The sequence below is a fragment of the Acipenser ruthenus genome, chromosome 20 (genome assembly GCF_902713425.1).
Source record: "Acipenser ruthenus chromosome 20, fAciRut3.2 maternal haplotype, whole genome shotgun sequence".
NCBI lineage: Eukaryota > Metazoa > Chordata > Actinopteri > Acipenseriformes > Acipenseridae > Acipenser > Acipenser ruthenus.
In genome coordinates, this window is record NC_081208.1 from 6,284,408 (window position 1) to 6,307,689 (window position 23,282).

At 40.5% G+C, this 23,282-nt stretch overlaps 1 protein-coding gene across 6 annotated transcripts in view; it reads right to left on the reverse strand.

Moving 5' to 3' along the window:
• LOC117425646 (ephrin type-B receptor 2) overlaps nt 1-23,282 on the reverse strand; it is a 124,837-nt gene that overhangs the window by 57,201 nt on the left and 44,354 nt on the right. For all 6 annotated transcript variants that reach the window (XM_058993325.1, XM_058993323.1, XM_058993324.1 and 3 more), the window contains exons 2-3: nt 11,448-11,512; nt 3,948-4,632 (exon numbers count right to left, since the gene is read on the reverse strand). In XM_058993325.1, the coding sequence (XP_058849308.1) occupies nt 3,948-4,632; nt 11,448-11,512 (750 nt within the window). The remainder of the gene's footprint in view (nt 1-3,947; nt 4,633-11,447; nt 11,513-23,282) is intronic.

A 23,282-nucleotide genomic window follows, 5' to 3' on the forward strand; every position in this document is an offset into this window, starting at 1 on the left:
TTTTTCTTTTACCATTTTTTTTGTTGAACACAGAGACATGTCAGAAGTAATTAGAGACCCTGAACATTGTGGGAAATGTATGTTTACCCTGCCTGAAATAGAGGCAACATCACTGGTATCAGTTAATACCTTGAGGAATGTCCTTCTTAAACAGTGACACGATCAGGCATCCCTGAAATGAGAGTGGCAATCTTCTCCTGGGATCTGTTGTTAATTCAAGGAGGGCACCCTTCAGGGCTGAAACACTGCTGGGTAAGGGCAAAGGTTTACATCCATCAAGTACCATTTTCTTTCCACTGGGTGACTGGACATGCTCTGTATGATGGTGCACCATCATCCAGAAACACAGTGTTCTCCAGAGGCCCATGTATCAGGATGCTGACCACACACCACCTAGGGAGTGTTTATTTAGTGGGTACAACAGATGAAGAAATGCACAAATACTGTACTTGGGGGGGGGGGTTCTGCCACATTTACGTCCCATTGTCGAGATTATATGTGTTGTTAATAGAATTCTGTCACCAGTGCTGTCTGCTTCCCAGGCCTCCACCCCTTACTAACTCAACATGTTTTGTTTTCAGTCTCTTTCACCTGACAAGCAGTCTGACTTAAAAGAAAAAAAACACATTACTTTTTAAACCGAGCCAGTTTTTTTAAAAAGAGAAACTGAATCCATTTGAAGGTAAACTTGGATAATAAGACTCTTATCCCCCCCCCCCCAACCTTGTGCACACTCTGATATCATTTTCAGAGGTTTATTAATCTATTGAAAAATGAATGACAAAAAAGGCATACATACATCAACTCAGACATGAAAGGGAAGCCCACGCTCCCCAGTGGTCCACAGACAGACGCAGTTTTAATAAATTGCCCTCCTCCTGAGGTGACGAAGCTGGCAGGTCTCATCTGCTTTAGACACTTCAAAGAGATAAGCGCACGAGGCCTTGCTTCTCATTCAGGCCCCTCATTTTCCTAACTACCCCTGCTTTGGGACTGTGGTTGTGTCCTAATTCAAAACCCATAGAACTTAACAGCTTCATAGGCCTACTTGTTCCCCTGTCTCCTGCCATAAAGATACTTTGTGACGCATTCATTATGGGTGGGACCACTTACCCACCCAAACAATGACATGCTTATACCATAAGAGACACAGTCAGCTGTACATATGAACTTAAAAATGTGTTTATAAAAATGTCAATACAAATGAGATTTGTGTTTGTTCACAACTCTTCTCCCCCCAAATACCTTCATCTATCTTTACGTTTTATACTGGGATTAAATCCAAAATTACAAGGTCCTATACAGTGCAGCAAAAGGTGTATTTGGGAAAATTACATTTCTTGTTTGTATATGATCCTCCAGTCATTTTATGATTTTGGATTTCGCCAGCTTCCATGGGGTTAAGCAAGGTGGGGCTTATTCAGTTCTTGGATGGGAGATTTCCAATTGGGATCAGGTGATGCAGTGCATTAACTGGTGTTGATGTCACAATAGTAGAGGTGTATCGATGAATCGTGATACTCTCTTTACATGATCGTATTGTAATAGAGGTATGGATCTTTGTTATCATGATACAAGATCAAAAGCACAACATAGTTTATTGTACAGCTATGCCCAAAAGTTCTGCATCACCTACATTTTTAGGATTAAGGCATACCGTATTCCTTCGAATTTAAGATGCACTTTTTAAAACTATTTTTTGCTTCTCAAAAATAGCCGCCATCTTAAATTCGAGTACAGTGTAGTGATGCGTGTATTAAAATCACCAACAAAAGACGTGACTACTCGAATACACAAGCAGCAATGTGACCTACTGCCGAGAAAAGACAAACCAAAACGTTACTGCCCGATCTCGAATCATTCATGACATACCGGCAGCCATTTTCAAAGAAGCGTCATTAGCTTCCTGAGGAATTCGATGAGAAGCTTTTACAATTTCAGCGTTTCTAACAAACAGTACCAGCTTGGACAGATCGGATGCTTATCAGACCCCTGTACTTTGACATGCCAAGCAATACCACAGTTCACAAATTGGCAGAAAAACAGGTGTGAGTAATCATCACTGGAAATGAGAAGCAGCTAATAACTGTAATGCTCTGTGTGATAACAGACGGCCACAAACTACCTCAATATGCGTAATTGAGTTTGTATCTTTGTAAATGCAGATTTATTTAATTTTTTTCCTCAAATTGAGGGTGGGAAATTTGGGCTGCCTCTTAAATTCGAGTCTAGCAGAATCCATAATAGTAGTACAGTATTTCATGTTTGAAATGTCACACTTTAAAATTGTTGTCAGTTTTTTGTTAAGTATATGGAAAACTACAAAGCTGTATGTAATTCAAAATGTTAACGTGGCATTATTCAGCAGGTTCAATTCAACTTTTTGAAGCAAAATGTGTTAATTCTATAGGCGATGCAAAACTTTTGGCCATAGCTGTAGTCTGAGAATGGCCCAAGGGAGGACTAATGGACTTGTAAGAGCAAAGACCAGTTAGTGAACAGAGCTGCTTTAATGAAAGGAGGTAATGTGCCCACTTATGTGCCTCCCTAAATATGTGTTAGGCGATCTACAGCCAGATAAGACAGTGTTGTATTACTGCAGGGTGAAATTTTGCAGGGGAGCTACAACATGCTGTGCAATATTTGCAGAGAAGAGACAGGGTCTCCCATCTCCCTCATTAATCAAATGCAAGGCAAATATTTAAATTTTAGCTGGCACTTCCTCACCAGCCGAATGGCGCGCTCTGTCACAACTGCTTACGGCACAGCACATTCCTACTGTCCTGGCATCCCAGTGCTTGAGATGAGAAGTACAGAGTGAGTTTGTTTTATGCCACTGCTCAATCTGTCACTGGAGAGCGCTCTATTTCCGGGGGCTACACATTTCTTCATTTGTTTGACTGTATAAAGCATGGAACCATTTGCAAGAGAATAAGCCGTCACCTTCTGTAGCATTTCGATCACCTGCCATAACACTGTCAATAGATGTGCTCAATACAGGCAGTACTGCAGTATGAGTGCATGTTACATACACTTCCTTTGTACAAGTATTGGGACTGATGTAGAAATGCATATGTCATGAAAGTATGCAAATAGCATCCCCGATATGTAGCATGTAATATACAGTATAAAAGCTATATCTTCCTGTTGTCTCCGTTTCAGTTTCAATGGCCAAAATAGCTCATTTGGCAGATTTTGATAATGGGCTGACAGTAGGCACTCGGCAGCAACTTTTAAGTTTATTTAACCAGTTACATTCATATTCCTATATATATCCTAAAAATATTCTCTCCCAACCATGGCCCAAGTTATGCTCCAGCCCATAATGTTAAAGCACACAGCTATAGCTAAAAGTTTTACATCACCCTCTAGAATTAACTCATTTTGCTTCATAAACTTGAAAGAAACCTGCTGAATAATGTTACGTTAACATATTACATTACATACCACTTTGTAGTTTTCCATATATTTAATGGAAAACTGACACAAACTGAACTATCATTTGTAGTTTATTTGATTACATGATGTTAAATAAAAGACATCAATTATATTCATATCCTTTTTTTTTTAATTATGTCTCAATCCTAAAATTCTAGGTGATGAAAAACCTTTGGCCATAGCTGTACACAGGAAATCCTATTGCTGTTGTTCAGTCCTATACCTCTAGAGGGCCCGGTTAAATCCACCCAACTCGCTTATTATCTGGACAGGTTTTGAACTTCTAGAAGTAAAGGACATGTGGCTGACTGCGTCATTCCCTCCAAGGAAAGCAAGCTTTCTATAAAACACACTGCAGCTGAACCCATTTTGCTTGGGTCACCTGTCACCTGTCTATTTAAAAAAAATACTATAACACACAGCTGCAGGAAGAAGAGATATCTTTCATGATGAATGAAGAAATTATGCAATGAAGAAGGTCAGCCAGGCAGCCAGTCTTTCAACCTTACCTTTGCATATCGTCCCGTTCTCCACCGATTCATGCCCAGCTTTGCACATGCAGCGCCCAATCGGCACCATCCACTCGCCGTCCCCATTGCAGTAGAGCTTGATGGGCACGTCCACTTCCTCGCCGTTAGGCACACAGACTCCCCGCGCCGCCACCAACGAGGTGCTTTCAGCCCCTGAGAGGGTCTCCTGGAAGATGGCCCCATTCGTGATGATCCGCGGGCACTTGCGGTAAAAGACCCGGACGGCAATCAAGGACATGCAGCTCCCGTAGTCCTGAAAGGCCAGGTAGAATCCGCTCCGGGAGACCGGGCCAAAGCTGCGGACCTCAGTGTTGATCTTCATGACACGACCGCCCAGGTCTACCTGAGAGAAGCTCTCGTCGGCCGCTATGGTGTCCACCTTGATCCAAGGGTTCTCCATCCAGGCTGGCGAGACCTTGTTGGCTGAGTCCGAGTCTGACTCATAATAGTACAGGTTGAAGGTCTCCTTGCAGGAGCCTGGGACGTTTGGGATGCTGCTGCAGTCCCGCACTGAGAACTTCATTTCCACGTGGATGCGCTGAGCGCCCCGTCTCTTGATGTACTTCGTGCGCACCCAGTTGTTCTGGCTGGACTCGAAGACATTGCACACTTGGTAGGTGCGGATTGTGTTCATGTTCTCATCGTAGCCACTCACCTCTTCCCACTGTTGGAGAAAGAAAAAGAGAAACTGGGTATTAGCAGGGTGATATTACCAAAAGGATAGCTGCTTGTGGTCAGAACTAAATGGTTCTTGAATACATTTATTCTCCATCTTATAATAGATCACGCATATTGTAGTATTATTAGGAATATCACATACTATATTATGATCTGCATATTGTGTGTAACGGTAGGCAATGTGAATTTAGGGTATTGTTACAACCCTAGTTCTTAAGCTTTTTCAAACACCTATGTTAACATAACACTAAACTGGTACCGCTTGCCTTTGATGTTCGTCCATAACTTCAAACATTCAGACACAGATTATAATGTAAAACTAAAAGACACTACGGCAAGTAGACAAACTTTTCATACAAGGCCTTTGTTACAGTACAGTAAAGATGTGCATGGTAAAGAAAGTTTATCAAAGCCAGATAAATACATAGCAAACTGAATTGCTGTGGAAATGTATTTACAAAAAATACATTTAAATGGTTTAGCACTTTATTTTTCCAACCAAAAGTGATTCATTTGTAACTTTAAAGACTTACGATTGGTTTCACAGACCCTGCTTAGCACTAATCCTGGACTTCTAATGTTTCCTGTGAAACCATATTATATTATATTGTATTAGTACTGTTCTAAAAACAACATTGTGGATGTGTTTGCCATTTAAAAAGAAATACATTGACAGAAACAGTTCCCAATGAATAGTTTGTCAAAACTAACTTTCAACTTTAAAAGACACGGAAAAAGACTTCTAGTCGAGACATTTGTCATTGAATTTATAAATTTTCTTTCTGTATTTTGAAATGTAGCACTATTCAGTGTATAATACTGTAGTTATGTATACTTTTTTTTTTAAGGTTTGGATTTAACAAAGCCATAGACCACCCAGTGTTAGCTTAACAGGGACTTGAAGTTCATGTCATTGTGTCAACTAGTCCCTTTAAAACTCTCTTGTGGTGAAACCTGTAGACCTAGAACTCATTGGAGCCCTCTAGAGCTGAACGACAGGGGCTATTGACCACAGCAAAAGCCACAACCTTGACCTCTATGCTCCCCTCTACCCCTCCTCACTAAAGAAAGGCTATAGAGCAGACCACATGTGGCTCTCACCCCCACTTCACTCCCCCTTCTCTGCTTCACTCCTCATTTCACAGCTAACATAATCCTTCAAATTAGTCCTCGCTTAACAAGGGTTTTGACAGGAAAGCGGGGAAGTCAACCCCTAATTAAAAAACATTACATATATTTGTGTAACAACTTTCCTGGATTAATTAGTGCAGCCTTTTTTTCCACGTCCGAATTCATCTCCATGGAAAAACAAAGCTCACAAAAGCAATTCGGTCATGCAAAGGCTCATTCATAGGAGTATGGTTTTGTTTTGCACACCGTAACAGCCAACTCTTTTTTAGAGACAGCAAAGTTGTGTAAGCAAATTAGTGACATTCCTTTATGGGATTTTTGGATTCCAGGTGAATTCTTTATTTTTTCGGTCTGATCAAAGGGTTTGTTGAGTGTGTGTACAGGGGTGGTGGTTTCGTTTGACCTCTCGGTGAAAAACGCACTTTGCTACAAGCTAAACAAGTTCAAGAGCTAGCCTTTCCAAAAGCTAGAACTTTTGACAGATCAAATGAAATGCAAAAAAAAGCAAGAATTAATGAAAAGGAAAGAAAAACCCCAAACAGACTTCTCGGGCCCATGGGCCCCCTTTTGTCACGCCAAGGCTTTCCCGACGCGCTTTCATCGGAGGCAGTGGAGGGAACCAAATGAGGGATAATAAGGGGCCAGCGATCAAGCGCTAAGTGTGAAATTAGAAGAAACGTCTTCATTTTCACAGTTTCTTTTTTTTCTTTTTAATTAGATGCTTTGGCTCGGTCATGTGTTTTAAAGGTACTGGGAGTAGGGGTTAAGCCTTACTTGATGAAGTAGCAGTGAATTGCCTGGGAAATACATTATTTTTTTTTTAAAATGAAGGCTTTAACACAGAGAAGCGCAATGACCTTGAATTTTCTTTTAATTGGGGAATGTGGGATGTAGTTTAGATTACGCAGTTGAAGTCAGGGTCTTGTGTTTCCAGGATTCTGTAGTAACGAAATATAAAAGGTCCTACTGTATATGTAACAGACAAATACATACAGTGTCTATTGTATATAATATTATAGTTCTGTAGAATGACTCAAAAAAGTATTCAACTACCCCCTGGCTGGGGGTGGGGAATTTGTTACCCATTTTAACCCAATCAGATTGTTTGGTGTTCTTGAATAGAAAATCTTCCCTTGCAAATGATTTTAATAAGCAGTGGTACCCCTGAAAGTTAACCATTTACTTTTAACACAAGATTCTGTGGGATATTTGTTCCCTCATTTTACCCTTAAAAATGGGTTTCTGCATTGGTGATTGCTAAGAACTGGTGAAGGATACAAAAACAAAGTTTTAAATGTTTCTATTAACAAAACTAAGTACTGAATGCAAATTAGTCATTTAATGCCACAATTAACGCTTGACATGAAAATACACAGTGCTTAATAAAATTCCGTACTATTACTGGTCTTTGTGTTGAGTACTGCCTCGGTGGATTAAAGACTCCTAAATGGTTTTTGACAAACGCACAACACAAACTAAAGCAACGCTCAAGTGAGGCGGCCTGCTATGTGTATGAATAGGGAGTTTCTTTTGGGGAGCTTTAATTGTTTTTGGAGGGTTTAAGAAATCCGACCATGCAAGCCAAGGCATTTTTTAATCCGCTCCCAAGCCGAGCTAGAAGTTTGCCAAAAATTTTAGGGCAAGATTCAAGGCACGGATCTCCATACCAGCACATCTGCTATTACGGGTGGGCGTTCTATAACACAAACTACAATGTTAGACATTTCTGCTCATGCTTTCTTCAGTGTACTGATTAAGAACTCTATGTGATGGTATTCTTTATATCAAATAAGAAGGGCCCCTCCCTGTAATAGTTAAGAGCGAACATCACCCATCATTCTCAGTAGTCTCTTAACGGTGGATGATTAGGAATAATATAAAAAAAAAAAGTATATAAGTAATTGCACTCAGAATGATTGCAAACATCATAAAACAGTTAAGAAAACAAAATTTGAAGCTATTTGATCTTTAGGCTGCGGACTGGATAGGAACATCTTGGGTACATTAAAAAAATAATAATAATAATAATTCAAATCAGGCCATGGAAGCCCAGAGTGCAACTCAGGATGAGAGCTTGTGAATTATATACAATCTCTCTGCAGTCTTTAAAATATTGCTTGCAATGATTTCCTTAATAATTAGCTTCAGCCTTTTGGTTCATTTGGTGTCTCCATCAGTGATTAGAAAAAAAAGTGTTTAGATTAGTCTTCTATTCAAAAGAGTTTTAGTTTAATTAAAACAGCATGGTTGTATCTAAAATCATTGTATGCTATAGAATATATGTGACTTCCAAAATCTTCCATCTTTGAATCCAGGAGCTTTTTAGACTAGTGGCCATTACTAAAGTGCAGGGTAGTGACAGCGCTGGAGAGCTGGGAATGGAGAGTTTAAACCAGAGCTCATTATTATTAGAGACTGCTCAGGATCTTTCAGCCAATCAGAGTGCAAATATTTCCTTCTACATTCCACGACACATCACGGAGAAACCCTATTCATGACATCAACCCTGCTCCTTTCAGTTTTTACCGTGCTGCACGGTTGACGTCACCTGCTTTAAAAAATCATACCTGAGGCACCTTTTACAATTCCATTCAATTGCAAAGTCCATTCAAAACAGTGACATCACAATCGACCAAGTACCTCAGCTTCTTAATGGTATTCTCTTCAACAACCTTTTCCCTCTTTTCACTTAAACTGACAATGGACTAAATAGAGGTTGTGATTAGAAAACATTTTAAATAATAAAGTAGTATATAATAGGATGGTGAGCTTGTATGGGTTACATCAACACTCGTGGCTTTCAGCCTCGGTCCATTCACTTCTACTAGTGCCGATATTCCGCTACACAGACATTCGTCATTCTACAGCACTGTATTAAGGTGCAGGGTAATGACAGTGCTGGAGAGCTGAGAATGGAGTGCTCATTATTACGGGGTATGGTGTCTCAGAACAAATAAATCATTTCCTCAGCAAGCCTTTGCTAAAAGCACCCTGGAGAGCTTTCCCTTATCTGGAGCGCACTGGGACATCCGTCTGAGTTACTAAAGCATGGGCTCACTCCTAGAGGGGACATGGTGCGATGGACAAGTTTCAGCAGCTCACCGCTGTGCAGGCAGCCAAATCTTCATTCAGATACAGCCCTGGCAGCTAACCTACAGAGTTAATTCCTGCAGCTGACTCACACAAGAGTCTGAACAATTCAATTCATAATTCATCGACAGAGTGTTAATCTGTTTTCTGTATCTATTCTGCTGGCATTTTGTACACAAATAACCTTTCGCTGCACCAAAATATGTTTAGTTTATCATGTTGTTGCATTACCCAGCAACGCCCTGCTACCAGCCCATAGGATTACATTTTAATTATGGTTCCGCTATCCTTCCAAGTACCAAATAACAGTAATTATGGTAACTGTGTGCAATTATTTAATGCTAACACTGCAGAAACATCATTTCCCTCTATCACAGTGTTTGTTTTATTTGGTACGTCTTAAAAGCATAGAGGAACGGTCATTCAAATTTGAGTCTAATACAGTAAACATTTAAACCATTTGTGTAAACAGTCGCCTACCACTTTAAAATGTATTTTTAAATTCACATTTTAAAAAATGCTGTAAAATGACCAATTATAATCAATATAGATATACAGAAGGTTTGCACTGAAAATAAACATTTCAGAGTATAATTAATTTAAATATTTGCTGAATTTAAAGTGTAAATAAACCAGCAGTAAAACTGACTTATTTTTTAGTCGAAATGGAAAAAAAAGACAGTACAATGCACAAGCAGAGTTGCAGGAATATATTCGATTTATTTATCTATTTGATGAATATGATTGGCCTGTGTAACATATCAAATATAGTTTGGTATTTTGGAATTATATTAATTCCATTTCTCCCTGGCTGTTGCCCACCTCTGGATAAGGATAACATACCATACTGTATTTCCAGTAAACATACTGTAGGTTAAAATCCAGTGCCAATCTGAACCCTTTCAGGTGCATCTCAGTGAGAAGTGATAAAACTACTCAAGCAAGTCACAAGCAGTCTGCCACGTCTTCCTTTGGGGATACCTCCTCTTCACAGTCCTGACAATGCCTCCTCAGTGCTGTAATACCAGCTGACCCACCTGGAAGAGGCTCCACAGGGAGCACAGGAGATAATTAAGCTTCTTCAAGATGGTCTAAAGATGGGATCTCCTAAGGGCAGGAAGTTAAGTCTAGCCAGCCTGTGACAACGCACACTACGGGATTCGTGTTGGGTGTCGGGGGACAGTTTGATTGATCACATCTCCATGCAGTCTGGCACAGAATGCACTTGTAGGCTGCATGGAGCAGCGATGCAGGTAACTGAAGCACTCTAATATAATCTGTTGGTTCTTTTCGTGCAAGCAGTGTTGGAGGAGATAATTGCAACAGAAGACTAGAGATGCAACAATTAATCTATTAATTCAGCTATTTATTGCCATGGCTTTTATTTGACGTGAATTAATCGTCCTAATACCCTATTTGGAGCGTCCTGTAGCTACTGTAGCTACCTAGTACCACATGCTTTGCTTGTGTGTTCCTAGATGAAAGCTCTGCTGTATTTGTACTGTGATAAGAAAGAATTTAAAAAATGACTTGTTTTTTTATAATAAAGTTTTTGCTTGCGTATGCATTTTTAATGTCAATATGGGAGAATACAGGCTGTAACTATTATTGGGCCTTAAAACATACTGAAATATCATGAAAATTCCTTGATGAATATAAACATGAAGCACAGATAGAACATTTCAAATGTCTATGTCTAAATCTGATGGATGCGTGGATTCATGTTTGGAAGCTGTTTCACGTTGTTTAGTTCGTATAACAATGGCAGGCATTGATAAAAAAAAATATCCTGATTTAAAAGACTGTGTTTTGTGCACAAATCCATGCTCATCCGTTACCCCTCACCTGAGTGGATGCGGCTGCATTAGAGCTTGCTATGGGTCAGCACACATATCTCCTGGACTCCAGAGCAGGGGTCAGGTCCAAGAGGGGACTGTAGAATTCTCAGGGGGTTTTTTACATTCCATAAAAGAATTTGAAATAAAAAAAAACAACTCTAGAAGCTCTACAAGTCCTAACCCAATCCTTTGCCATCCATTTTCTGAAGTTTATTACCATTATTACTGGTCTCTTTTTAATTATGCAAAGAATCTTTTAGCACTTCATTTGGTTCCTGTTAATTAAGGGAGATTCACATTTTTCACAAAGACGTTAAGAAAGACTTCTATTCAAAAGTTTGGTCTATGATCCCATTACGTTTCTTTTAGTAAACGTTATAAATAAACAGGTCATGTGATCTGACTGCAGCTAGACTTACAGTTTGAATTATACAACACGTTTAATCGCTTATGCCATTCCTTATAGTTCGCAAAGATTTCATTTTGAAAGTACTTATTCCTAGCAAAAGCAATTAAGAAACGATTATCTGAAATCAATTCAGCCCTGCATGACGTCCAATATATTCATGCAAAAGCTAGATCACAATCTGAAGATATATTATATATATAATATATATTATATATTATATATTATAATCTGATTATATATATATATAGAAATAACACAGCACATGTGCGTACGTATAATTGCATTAAGACCCTCTCCATGGTTTATTGCTATTAAACAAGAGTTTTTACTTACCCCCGATGTAGGATTTACCGTCCAACCCAGCTCTGCTGTTGCTGTGGTGGAATCCATTAACATCTCTGTAGATAGGAAGAGAGAATTAAGGGTTAATGAATCAGATAATGTTGAGTCAGCTTAGCATGATCATATTGGTTCCATGGGTTTTGATCACAGTGTGTGATGCTTTAAAACGCTAATCTACTCTGCATGTTTCAGTACAGACTCTGCTGCCAAAGAAGCTAGCAGGCAGATCATTTTACTGTGCTCAACAGAAAAAATATAAACCGCACTACATTAGCATATTATAATCTAGAAAAGACTTTTTAAATATTCATAACAGACTGCTAAGGGTCTACATTTTCAAGCAGTTTTGTCAATCTCCAATTGTGGTTGATGGTATGTCATGCATTTGAACAGTGGAGATAATCACATTTTGGGGAGAAAGTTTCTGCCCACTAGATCAAGCGGTTTATAAAAATTGCTAACTAAAGTGGCACCCCTTAGAGGTACTGTGATCTGAAAAATTACAGTTGTGTTATGTTTATGCCTTATAGTATTGTGACAAAGAGAGAGTGAACTCTGTGAACTCCGCGGAGCCGCGGTGCGCAACGTCACAGACCCGATCGGGAAGCGCGGTGGCAATCACGCATTGGCTGACGGCGGTTGCCCTCGCTGACCAATGGGGATGGGACGGGGCGTACAAAAGGGTGCGTGGCCCGGGGTTCTGTTCCTTCTGGCAAGGTACAGTGTGTGTGTGAGAGAGAGAGAAACAGAGATACAGAGATACAAACAGGGAATTAAAGAGGGAGACGGGGAGCAAGGAAGCAGGTGGTTGTGATTGTGCATACCTGCTAACCCCTGTGTCTTTTTGTGTATTTTATAGAGCACTACCGGGACACTCCGGGAATACGTCGGAGGAGCGCGAACCCAGAAGTGCTGGATTTTTACCCCGTTGTTTTCATTCCTGGATCAAAGGGACGGATTGACTTTATTTTTGTGTTTCACCTCGTTTGGGACTGCAACCCCTCATTATTGTTATTTTGTTGGGTTACACATTGCTGTGTACCCCGGCTCCCCTTTATTTTGTTTATTCTCCTTGACTTTTTGGTGCCCATCTGATGTTGGTTTTACATTCAATAAAACCGGGGTCTTGTTAAGGAAAACCTGATTCGTTGTCATTCTTTTACACCACATTCCGCCATCTTGATCACACATGGTGTCATCGTGGGATGGACCCAACCATTTTGTCGGCGATCCTGGAGGCGTTGGACAGCCGGAGGGAGGCTGAGGAACGGAGGGGGGAGGAGAGATACACGGCTCTCATCAAGAGGGTCGGGATGGGGATGACGTCAACGGCGACGGGCCCCGTGCTGGCTGCCCCGAAGGCCCGGGCGCAGAAAATGACGGCGGAGGATGACCCGGAGGCCTACCTTGTAGCCTTTGAACGGTTGGCTACCACTGCAGCATGGCCCAGGGAGTACTGGGCGAGCCAACTTGGTCCCTGCTTGATTGGGGAAGCACAAGCAGCGTACCGGGCCATGACTGACGACGATGCCGCCCAGTATGACCTGGTTAAGCAGGCTATCCTCCGTCGTCTCAATATCACGGGGGAGACTCATCGTGTCAGATTCTGGGAGTTCCGGCGACCCCCCAACACCCAGCCCAGGGTGGTAGCCCAGCGATTATGCGACCACATAGCTCAATGGCTGAACCCCAGTCAGAAAACCGGGATTCAGATGGGGGAAGCCATTGTGATGGAACAATTCTGCCATGTGGTCGGGGCTGAGACGCAGGCGTGGGTACGCCGGCATAACCCCACGACACTGGAGCAGGCCGTGGCATTAGCCGAAAATTTCGAGGACTCCCTGGTGTCCGCTCGAACCACCCTGCTGGACTGCCCCCCTCCCTCCGCTGCCAAAGGACCGCCATCGAACCCTTCCCCGGACCCAGGCCCATCAGATCACCGGCCCCGTCGGGCCATCCATCCCCCTTACAATGGAGGCAGAGGTTGGCCCCGAGCTGGGGTAGAATGGTTCCCCCTGCCCTGCTGTCATACCAGCAGCGGGACAAATAGGTCGAGGCTTTGGTGGATGCGGCGGTCCCCAAAACTAAATCCCAGGTGAGGTCACTGTTAGGATTGGCTGGTTATTACCGCCGCTTTATCCCCGAGTATGCCACCGTGGTCGATCCTCTGGTGAACCTCACTAAGAAAAGTGCGCCAGTGAGGGCACTGGGGAGGAGGAGCAGGCGGAGCCGCGGTGCGCAACGTCACAGACCCGGTCGGGAAGCGCGGTGGCAATCACGCATAGGCTGACGGCGGTTGCCCTCGCTGACCAAAAGGGGGCGTGGCCCAGGATTCTGTTCCTTCTGGCAAGGTACAGTGTGTGTGTGAGAGAGAGAGAAACAGAGATACAGAGATACAAACAGGGAATTAAAGAGGGAGACGGGGAGCAAGGAAGCAGGTGGTTGCGATTGTGCATACCTGCTAACCCCTGTGTCTTTTTGTGTATTTTATAGAGCACTACCGGGACGCTCCGGGAATACGTCAGAGGAGCGCGAACCCGGAAGTGCTGGATTTTTACCCCGTTGTTTTCATTCCCCGATCAAAGGGACGGATTGACTTTATTTTTGTGTTTCACCTCGTTTGGGACTGCAACCCCTCGTTATTGTTATTTTGTCGGGTTACACATTGCTGTGTACCCTGGCTCCCCTTTATTTTGTTTATTCTCCTTGACTTTTTGGTGCCCATCTGACGTCGGTTTTACGTTCAATAAAACCGGGGGCTTGTTAAGGAAAACCTGATTCGTTGTCATTCTTTTACACCACATTCCGCCATCTTGATCACAAGTATTTACTATTGTATGCTGATAATAAATTGCATTACTTTTTTTAATTGGTCATGTTTTATTCTGTGATGGGACGGCTGGGTTGGACTGATGATGATTCACCAGATTGTGATGATGGTTGATGATGAAGGGAGGGGTGTCTGAAATTGGGCCAAACTTGATGGAGTCACATATGAACATCTTCTTCTAAAGTGACTATTATTAAAGCCTGCGTATATAGCATGCCAGGTATAACGGTCACGACCTTGAGATCGTTTGTTCCTTTGCCCAGTGTCAGCTCTCAACACTTTGTGTTTTTGTGTGTTTCCTCTGCCAAAAGGAATTAAAAAGGGAGATTATTTTACCTGAAGGCTAAACAAACCCTTAAAAAAAAAAGAGAGTCACAAGACTTTGGCTAAAAAAAACTAATCTGACAAGAAGGTGATCTTACTTTTGGCAACTCATCTGTCAAAACATTACTTAAAAGAAGTGACTCCAAGTAACTGAATTCTTCCACTGACTAATTGTAGTTATTCAGTATTTTAATGGGAATCTTTGTAGCTAGCATTTGTCCTGAAGGAAAACTTAGTAACAGTTTTTTTAAATGCGTTTTTTTTTTAAAATATTGTGCACTGTTAAAATCCTTTCCTTATTGTATGAGTCACCCACTTTTAAAAAGACACAGTCAATTGAGTTTGATATTTTTATAACGAAGATTTCTAGAAGGTCGTTTTTGGGGAACATGCTAAACTTATTTCAGTAAAAATGAGTCAGAGGTTTAATGTTGTTAAGTTAAAACAGCTTCGTACCATTGACGCTCCCCATGAGCACCTCAGCTCAGAACCATTTAAGATCACAGTAAAAAAATAAATAAATAAATAAATAAATACAAATGAAAAAAATCTGAAATTCCTGCCTTCAGAAACTGAGTTAAAACGCAGATACATTTCTGGAATGTTGATTATTAGGAACAGACCTAAAGTCATGTTGTCTATTTCTGAATCTGACACTGACACACTATTCCCATGATAGGAAGGTTTTTTTTTTTTTTTTTTTAAGACTTAGGACCTTTTTATTCGCTCACCCCATATGTATCAGCTTAGACCTTCTGGTTGACAAACAAACAACACACTGTGTTTTGGCTGCCTGTTATGCTCCATGACTGTGAAATGCTGCTGGAGACAACAAGAATCCAAATCAGGCGATCTCAGTAAAGGCTTTTCGTTTTGATCAGGCATTCGGCTGAGATGCTAGGTTTGTGAGCTGTATATATAAATTATATTCATACCCTGGCTTATAGAACCCTGTAGATAAAGTGCTGGGCTGCAGTGTGGAAGGCAGAAGGATTGAGTAGCTCAGTAGTTAGAGAATGTGTTGGGCAGCAGTGTGGAATGCAGCAGGATTGAGTAACTCAGTGGTTAGAGAAAGTGCTGGACTGCAGTGTGGAAAGCAGCAGGTTTGAGTAGCTCAGTAGTTAGAGCAAGTGCTGCCATATGGAAGGTAGTGGGTTTGAGTAGTTCAGTGGTTAGAGAAAGTACTGGGCTGCAGTGTGGAAGGTAGTGGGTTTAAGTAGCTCAGTGGTTAGAGAAAGTCATGGGCTGCAATGTGGAAGGTAGTGGGTTTGAGTAGCTCAGTTGTTAGAGAAAGTGCTGGGCTGCAGTGTGGAAGGAAGTGGCTTTGAGCACTAGATAGAGGCTGAAGTGCTTCATAAAGAACAGTGAGCCTGGGTCCATTCCTTCAAATTGGTTCACAGATTTTGTAAAAGATTATCTCTGTCACTGAAATGAAAAGTTAAACACAACAGCTGTTCAAAGGCCATAAAAAAAACAATCTTCGGAAACGCTGAAAGTCTGAGTTAATGGAATTGACCTAACAGGCTCCTCCATCTACACTTACTGGATTTGTATGAAATTGGTTAAAATAAGGACTGCCTTCTTAAATTGTTACTTTTCATAAACATGCCAAAATATTATTTAGGACTCAACCAAGCATGAAATTGATATGGGATTGTTAACTGTGTGTGTGAGTTTGTTCATTCATAGCAGTGCTCATGTGTGTTGACAGAAGAGCTCTTTAAAAAGTATTGCACATGTCAGTTAAATGAGAGTGAAGAGTTGCAGGATTCAGTCCCAGGAGCTCCAGCAGAGCAGTCTCCTCCTTACCCCAATACTCTTTCCCTGGATGCCAAATCCAAGCAATGGCAACGCAGTGGATTTGAAACTAACAGCACACAGTGGTCCTGATACAGCAGCTCAGAGCTGTCTAACCTATTGCCTGAAAGAGCCATATCGATGACCTGGAGTTCTCAAAGAGCGATGCAAACTAAACAAAAAATAACAAATGAAAAAGGGATTGTTTAACCAGACCACACACATGTTTAAACACCACACCACCATTTTGACGACCAAAAAAACGTATTGTTTAGGATTCATATATGACTCTAGAGGCATTGGTAGTAGCATGTTGACAGGTACTGATGGTACTGTAATGGACTACTAGTGTTTGTAGTGTGGTCAAACCATTGAGATACAATTGGTTTGTCAAAATGTGAAAATGATACCCCTTGCGTACAGTAGAATATGTGCTCATTTGAGATGTCATTTTTGCATTGGTTTCCTTGCATGCTTATCTGGTCATTTTGCCACCATATACATTTCAAGCTTTGTTTCAATATTCAAATATCAGTTCCAGCTTTATGAGAAAGACTACAGGCTTATGACACCCGAGAGATGGACTGAAAATGTAACTCTGGCAACCAGACTTTCTTGAGTCGGCAGAGAGTCACACGACAAGAGACTAGAAAGTGATGGTTGCACGACTGCAGTATAAACCAGCCTTAACAGGAGGGTTGTGAATCTGATAACTGGATTGCAGTCAAAAGCTTGCTTTTTATAAACAAGGGGAGATTCTGTGCGTGAAAACCCCAGAGCACCCTATAGTATAAGGAACTGAGCTACATTGTTCCTGAAAAGAAATGGCTAGCATTTCAGTGAAAGTGCACGGTAGGTTAAAGAAATAAGCGTCTGCGTTCAGATTTCAAGCCCTGGCAAACGGTTCTGCTCAAATGTCAAGCATGCCTAGCTCTTTGCGTGACTATGCAAGAGTCGGAGGGGGATGGGTTATGTCAGGAGAAAATCATTCATTAGAACAGATACGGTAGCATGCTTTTAGCTATTTGCTTGATTATGTGTGCATGAATTACTCCAAATACGCACACACACGCACACACAAGTGATTGTGCAGTTTGAATCCCAGTTCAATTCCGAATGTCATTTTTTTTTTTTTAACTTTTCTACATTCTTTGAATACATTTTGAATATGAAGTAAATTACACTGTACACGTACAACTGCATAACCGCCAAGGGAAATCTGTATTTGAAATTCTAAACAATTAACACTTGACTTAAGTTTAAACATTTATTTCTAAACTATTAATATCAATTCTCACTACATTCTCACTACACTGCCGGTGTCTCTCATTCTCAGCATCTGCGCGCCTGATTGATGGAGACACTTTGTGAGCCTGAAAAACTGTACTTGGCACCAACATGCAAGGATTTCCCAAGCTCTCCAATAAAGCAAGCTGGCTCTTTCAACAGGGGCGGCAGTAGCAGCTTCCCAGCTTATGTGTGTCAAGTTGGGCTGCTGACAAACTTAAGACTGCTTCTTTTCTCAACTCTACCTCATGCAAACTGAGACTGATGTGAATTTAATAGAGAGAGACCTCCGTACTGGGGTATTAGAGTCAGCAAATTCAATACAGACGGGAACTCAGGCAAATTTAATAGAACTTAGCACTAGGATGAGTAAGGCAGCAAATTCAATCTGGAAAACGCAGTTCTAGGATCAGTGTAGTCATTCCAACACAGATGACACAAATAGGGTGTTACAGTATAAACACTGGAGTTCTCCCAGCCAATTTAATACAGGAGACTGGCACAGCAATACATTACTCAGTATTAGAACCAACAATCCACAGATCAGTATACATTATACAGTATGCAGATCAGTCCCAGAGATTCTGTGGTAAGCCTATTCATGGTAACACAACTCAACTGAACATAGTTTGGCAGGTGCGCTATATTCCAAGCACGGTCTGGGTAAGGTTAAGCTTATGTAAAACACGGCTCGTTACTATAGGTCACGGTCATCATTGAAGAAAACTAAAACGTATGACAGCAGAGCAACGGATAGGTGTCAGAAAATCTAGCTATCACCACATCTTTTACCAGGATGGGTCAATGGTCAATAATATGTAGGTCATGTGATTGTAATAATTACTGTGCCATATTTAATGTTATTGGCTTAATGCCTTGACAAATGTGCTTCTGAATTTGTTTTCAAATTGGGTCACAGTGAAAACAGCCTGGTATATGGAACTGTTACCCTAAATTATTAAACTGGGAATTTGAAAATGGAATTTTAGTGAGATGGAGACGTCTGCCCACAGACAAAACTATAATAAAGTAATGTAGAACATGCAGAGGGATGGATTTAGTCCAGAGCAGTGAGGTACTAACAGCACTGGAGACTGAAACTGGCTGTCTGTTTGCCACCACAGGGCAGCCAAAGACCAGCTATACTGTATCAAGCACAGCCATATCACTATGGATAAGAAATTGTGAATGTTGTAGGCTGGTTAAAATATCCATGAAAATATATTTAAATAAATAAGTATAACTACATTTTGTACAACCAACTTTTAACCCCTGTTATTATATATATATATATATATATATATATATATATATATATATATATATATATATATATATATATATATATATATATATATACACAGACGTGCTCAAATTTGTTGGTACCCCTCCACAAAAAACGAAGAATGCACAATTTTCTCTGAAATAACTTGAAACTGACAAAAGTAATTGGCATCCACCATTGTTTATTCCATATTTAATAGAAATCAGACTTTGCTTTTGATTGTTTATTCAACATAATATTGTAAATAATAAAACAAATGAAAATGGCATGGACAAAAATGATGGGACCGCTAACCTAATATTTTGTTGCACAACCTTTAGAGGCAATCACTGCAATCAAACGTTTTCTGTAGCTCTCAATGAGACTTTTGCACCTGTTAACAGGTAGTTTGGCCCACTCTTCCTGAGCAAACTGCTCCAGCTGTCTCAGGTTTGATGGGTGCCTTCTCCAGACTGCAAGTTTCAGCTCTTTCCATAGATGTTCGATAGGATTCAGATCAGGACTCATAGAAGGTCACTTCAGAATAGTCCAATGTTTTGTTCTTATCCATTCTTGGGTGCTTTTAGCTGTGTGTTTTGGGTCATTATCCTGTTGGAGGACCCATGACCTGCGACTGAGACAGAGCTTTCTGACACTGGGCAGTACGTTTCGCTCCAAAGCAAAGCAGCCCCAAAACATAACCGAGCCTCCTCCATGTTTCACTGTAGGTATGGTGTTCTTTTCTTTGAAAGCTTCATTTTTTCGTCTGTGAACTTAGAACTGATGTGACTTGCCAAAAAGCTCCAGTTTTGACTCATCTGTCCAAAGGACATTCTCCCAGAAGGATTGTGGCTTGTCAATATGCATTTTAGCAAATTCCAGTCTGGCTTTTTTATGTTTTTCTTTCAAAAGTGGAGTCCTCCTGGGTCTTCTTCCATGGAGCCCACTTTCGCTCAAAAAGCGACGGATGGTGCGATCAGAAACTGACGTACCTTCACCTTGGAGTTCAGCTTGTATCTCTTTGGCAGTTATCCTTGGTTCTTTTTCTACCATTCGCACTATCCTTCTGTTCAATCTGGGGTCGATTTTCCTCTTGCGGCCGCGCCCAGGGAGGTTTGCTACAGTTCCATGGACCTTAAACGTCTTAATAATATTTGCAACTGTTGTCACAGGAACATCAAGATGCTTGGAGATGGTCTTGTAGCCTTTACCTTTACCATGCTTGTCTATTATTTTCTTTCTGATCTCCTCAGACAACTCTCTCCTTTGCTTTCTCTGGTCCATGTTCAGTGTGGTGCACACAATGATACCAAACAGCACAGTGACTACTTTTCTCCATTTAAATAGGCTGAATGACTGATTACAAGATTGGAGACATGTATGATACTAATTAAAGAAACTAATTAGTTTGAAATATCACTATAATCCAATTATTTATTATCTTTTCTAAGGGGTACCAACAAATGTGTCCTGGCCATTTTAGAATATCTTTGTAGAATAAGCAATAATTCATCTCTTTTCACAGCTTCTTTGCTTTATTCTATGACATACCAAAGGCATGCAAGTATACATGATAAAATAGCTTTTAATTTCATTACTTTTCAGGAGAAATTAAGCATTATTTCAATGAGCTGTAAGGGTACCAACAAATTTGAGCACGTCTGTATATATATATATATATATATATATATATATATATATATATATATATATATATATATATATATATATATATAATTGCTACTTTCAAAAACGAAAGCCTGAACAAACCTGTATAGCTTTATTAGTTGTGATTATCGTTTTCATTCTGTTTGTCACAGCTCTCCAAACCTTTAATTTAAACTTACTCCATTCCTCCTCTCCACCTCTTTCTTTTCATGGCTGTTTATGGGCTCATATATCCTGACTGAATAGTGTAATTATTTATTCAAACAAGCCCCGCAGGGCACCTCGGGGAGGTAATTACAACCTTTCCCCACCCATGGTTTTTCTCCCAACACTTGGCCCCCTGACAGCCCATTCCTAAGAAGAATGCAGATGTCTAACTGCATAGCTCCCTGCATTGCCATTTCTGCCTTGCCCATAACCGGGTTACACAACCATTTCTCATGGAATTGTAAACGGGCGTTATGCTCCGGTGCTAAACATACATTTTCCCTGAAAAGCAAAGAGCTGTTTATGTTACAGATCTAAAACGTTAAACGTTAATTTATGGACTTTTGGAAAATACTACTGGTCTGCCGCCCTAAATAAACTCTTAGCAGGTCTCTTCATTACCAGCAAAGTCAACACAATGGATTTGGAGTAAATGTTGTGCTGTTACGGTAGCACGCTGGATTACCATCGGTACGTCAAACTGCTGTACCATCGGTTTTTCCATCGGTACGTCAAACTGCTGTACCATTCTACCACCAGCTCAAGCCACTGTACCATTATAAATCTGCTATCTCGTATTACAGTAGCACTAAAACAATTCAAATTAGACACATATGTATATTATTATTGCACAAAAGAAATTAATAAAAAATGTCAGCTTTCAGTATCATAAAGTAGATCACCATGACCTACATCAATGGTACTGTAAAAAATGTAACGTGTACATTACTTGATTGTTCTCACTCACCGCAGTTGTATAAATACTTATCTACTGTCGATATGTGTAAAACTCTAAAGTGTTAAATACAGATGCCTGCACTTTATACTATGCGTGTGGGTGTTCCGAGGCACATTTATTTTTCAGGTGCCACAGTAACAGCTCTGAAAAGCTTTGAAATCAGAGCTCCCCACAGCAACAGGAATGTTTAATCCGTTAAACAAAGAATGGTTAATTACGCATGGGATAAACAGAAAACACAATGGGTCTCGAGGGGAACGCAAAACATAATCCATTTGGGAGTAAAGACATCAAAAACTTGGACTTCATCCTTCAGTATTCATGTTTTCCTTCACTCGTTGATTATTTTAGCGTTACTCATTTAGACCAGTTCAGTTTATGCTTTATATTGCCATCACCCAGAAATATTCATCCCCAGCGTGTGATAATAAGCATTCACAACAACAGCTTCAAAAAGTCTTTCTATATGATGAATTTCATTATTACAAATTCACCTAATGGACCATAGAATCGTTCCTTCAGTGGAAATCAAGTTGTTTGCACTCTAAATAACCCTGCTGTGAGTTGTAACACACACCAAACTGGCATGCCAGTCCCTTCTTTCTGAAGGAGACTTTATGAACACCCAAACAAGCCTCCCAGTTTATTGCTTTCCGGTCTCTGGTTTCCATTCAAAGCTTTGGTAGACTGTTTAATATCCTGCACTTTTAAAAAACACACATATAATGATCACAGCCCCCTCTCATTAACCTGCCAAAACCGAAAGGTCTACAACTCATTATATATCCTTTAAGAGCTATTAAAACAATGGATAAATCCTGCACTGAAATGTTTTTTTTGTTTTAATCCTAGCACTTATTTTGTACTTGTCTTGGATTTCCAATCTCCAAGGGTGCCATCTTTCTTCAATGACTTTCCCCCCCCACAATCGCTGTGAGAAACCATATTGGAGAATCCTCCCTTAATCCATCTGATAAGATTGCAGAATATTTCCAATTTGGTTAGAAACTACTGAATGTTAACCTGAGGGAGGTGTAGCGGAGGGAGGCTGTTACGAGAGTGTAAGAACCTCTCTTTCTCTGCTCCACCAACACAGTGCAGAGGGAGATTGTGCAGAGAATGTAAACACTTAAGTGATTATTACAATTAGGGTAACAGTTCACAGACTTAGAAAGAACTGCCAGTCAGAATTCACACCCTTTCATCTACACCGCTGTAACACTGGCATTGATTTTACACTAATTTGCACAGGTAGTTATGTAATAAACTATGTAAATACACATATAATTGTATAATTAATGCTACTTAAAAAACAAAGCGTTTCTATACATTTCCTACCGGCTGCAAGAAAGCTTGGTTGTGTGTAATTCCCTATAATTTACTTTCAACACAGTTTGTTGTAAAATGTTCAGAGCCCCATTATGTACATTACCGATACTTATAATAATAAAGAACCCCTTAGAGGCAATGCTGTGATCTGCTCAAAGTTAGAAAAATACCATTGCCATTTAAAAGATCTGGGCAGTAGCCCTATCTTTTTTTAGCTTGCTTGGAACAGATGCCATGTTGTTTATTCATGTGGCTGTACTTACTGATCCCAGGTATACCATAACCCGTTCTTCGGATGAGACTCTGCAGCAGTTGTTGATGCATAGCTCACCCCCTAGTCTCTGTAAGTTGCTTTGAATAAAAGTGTCTGCTAAATGACTA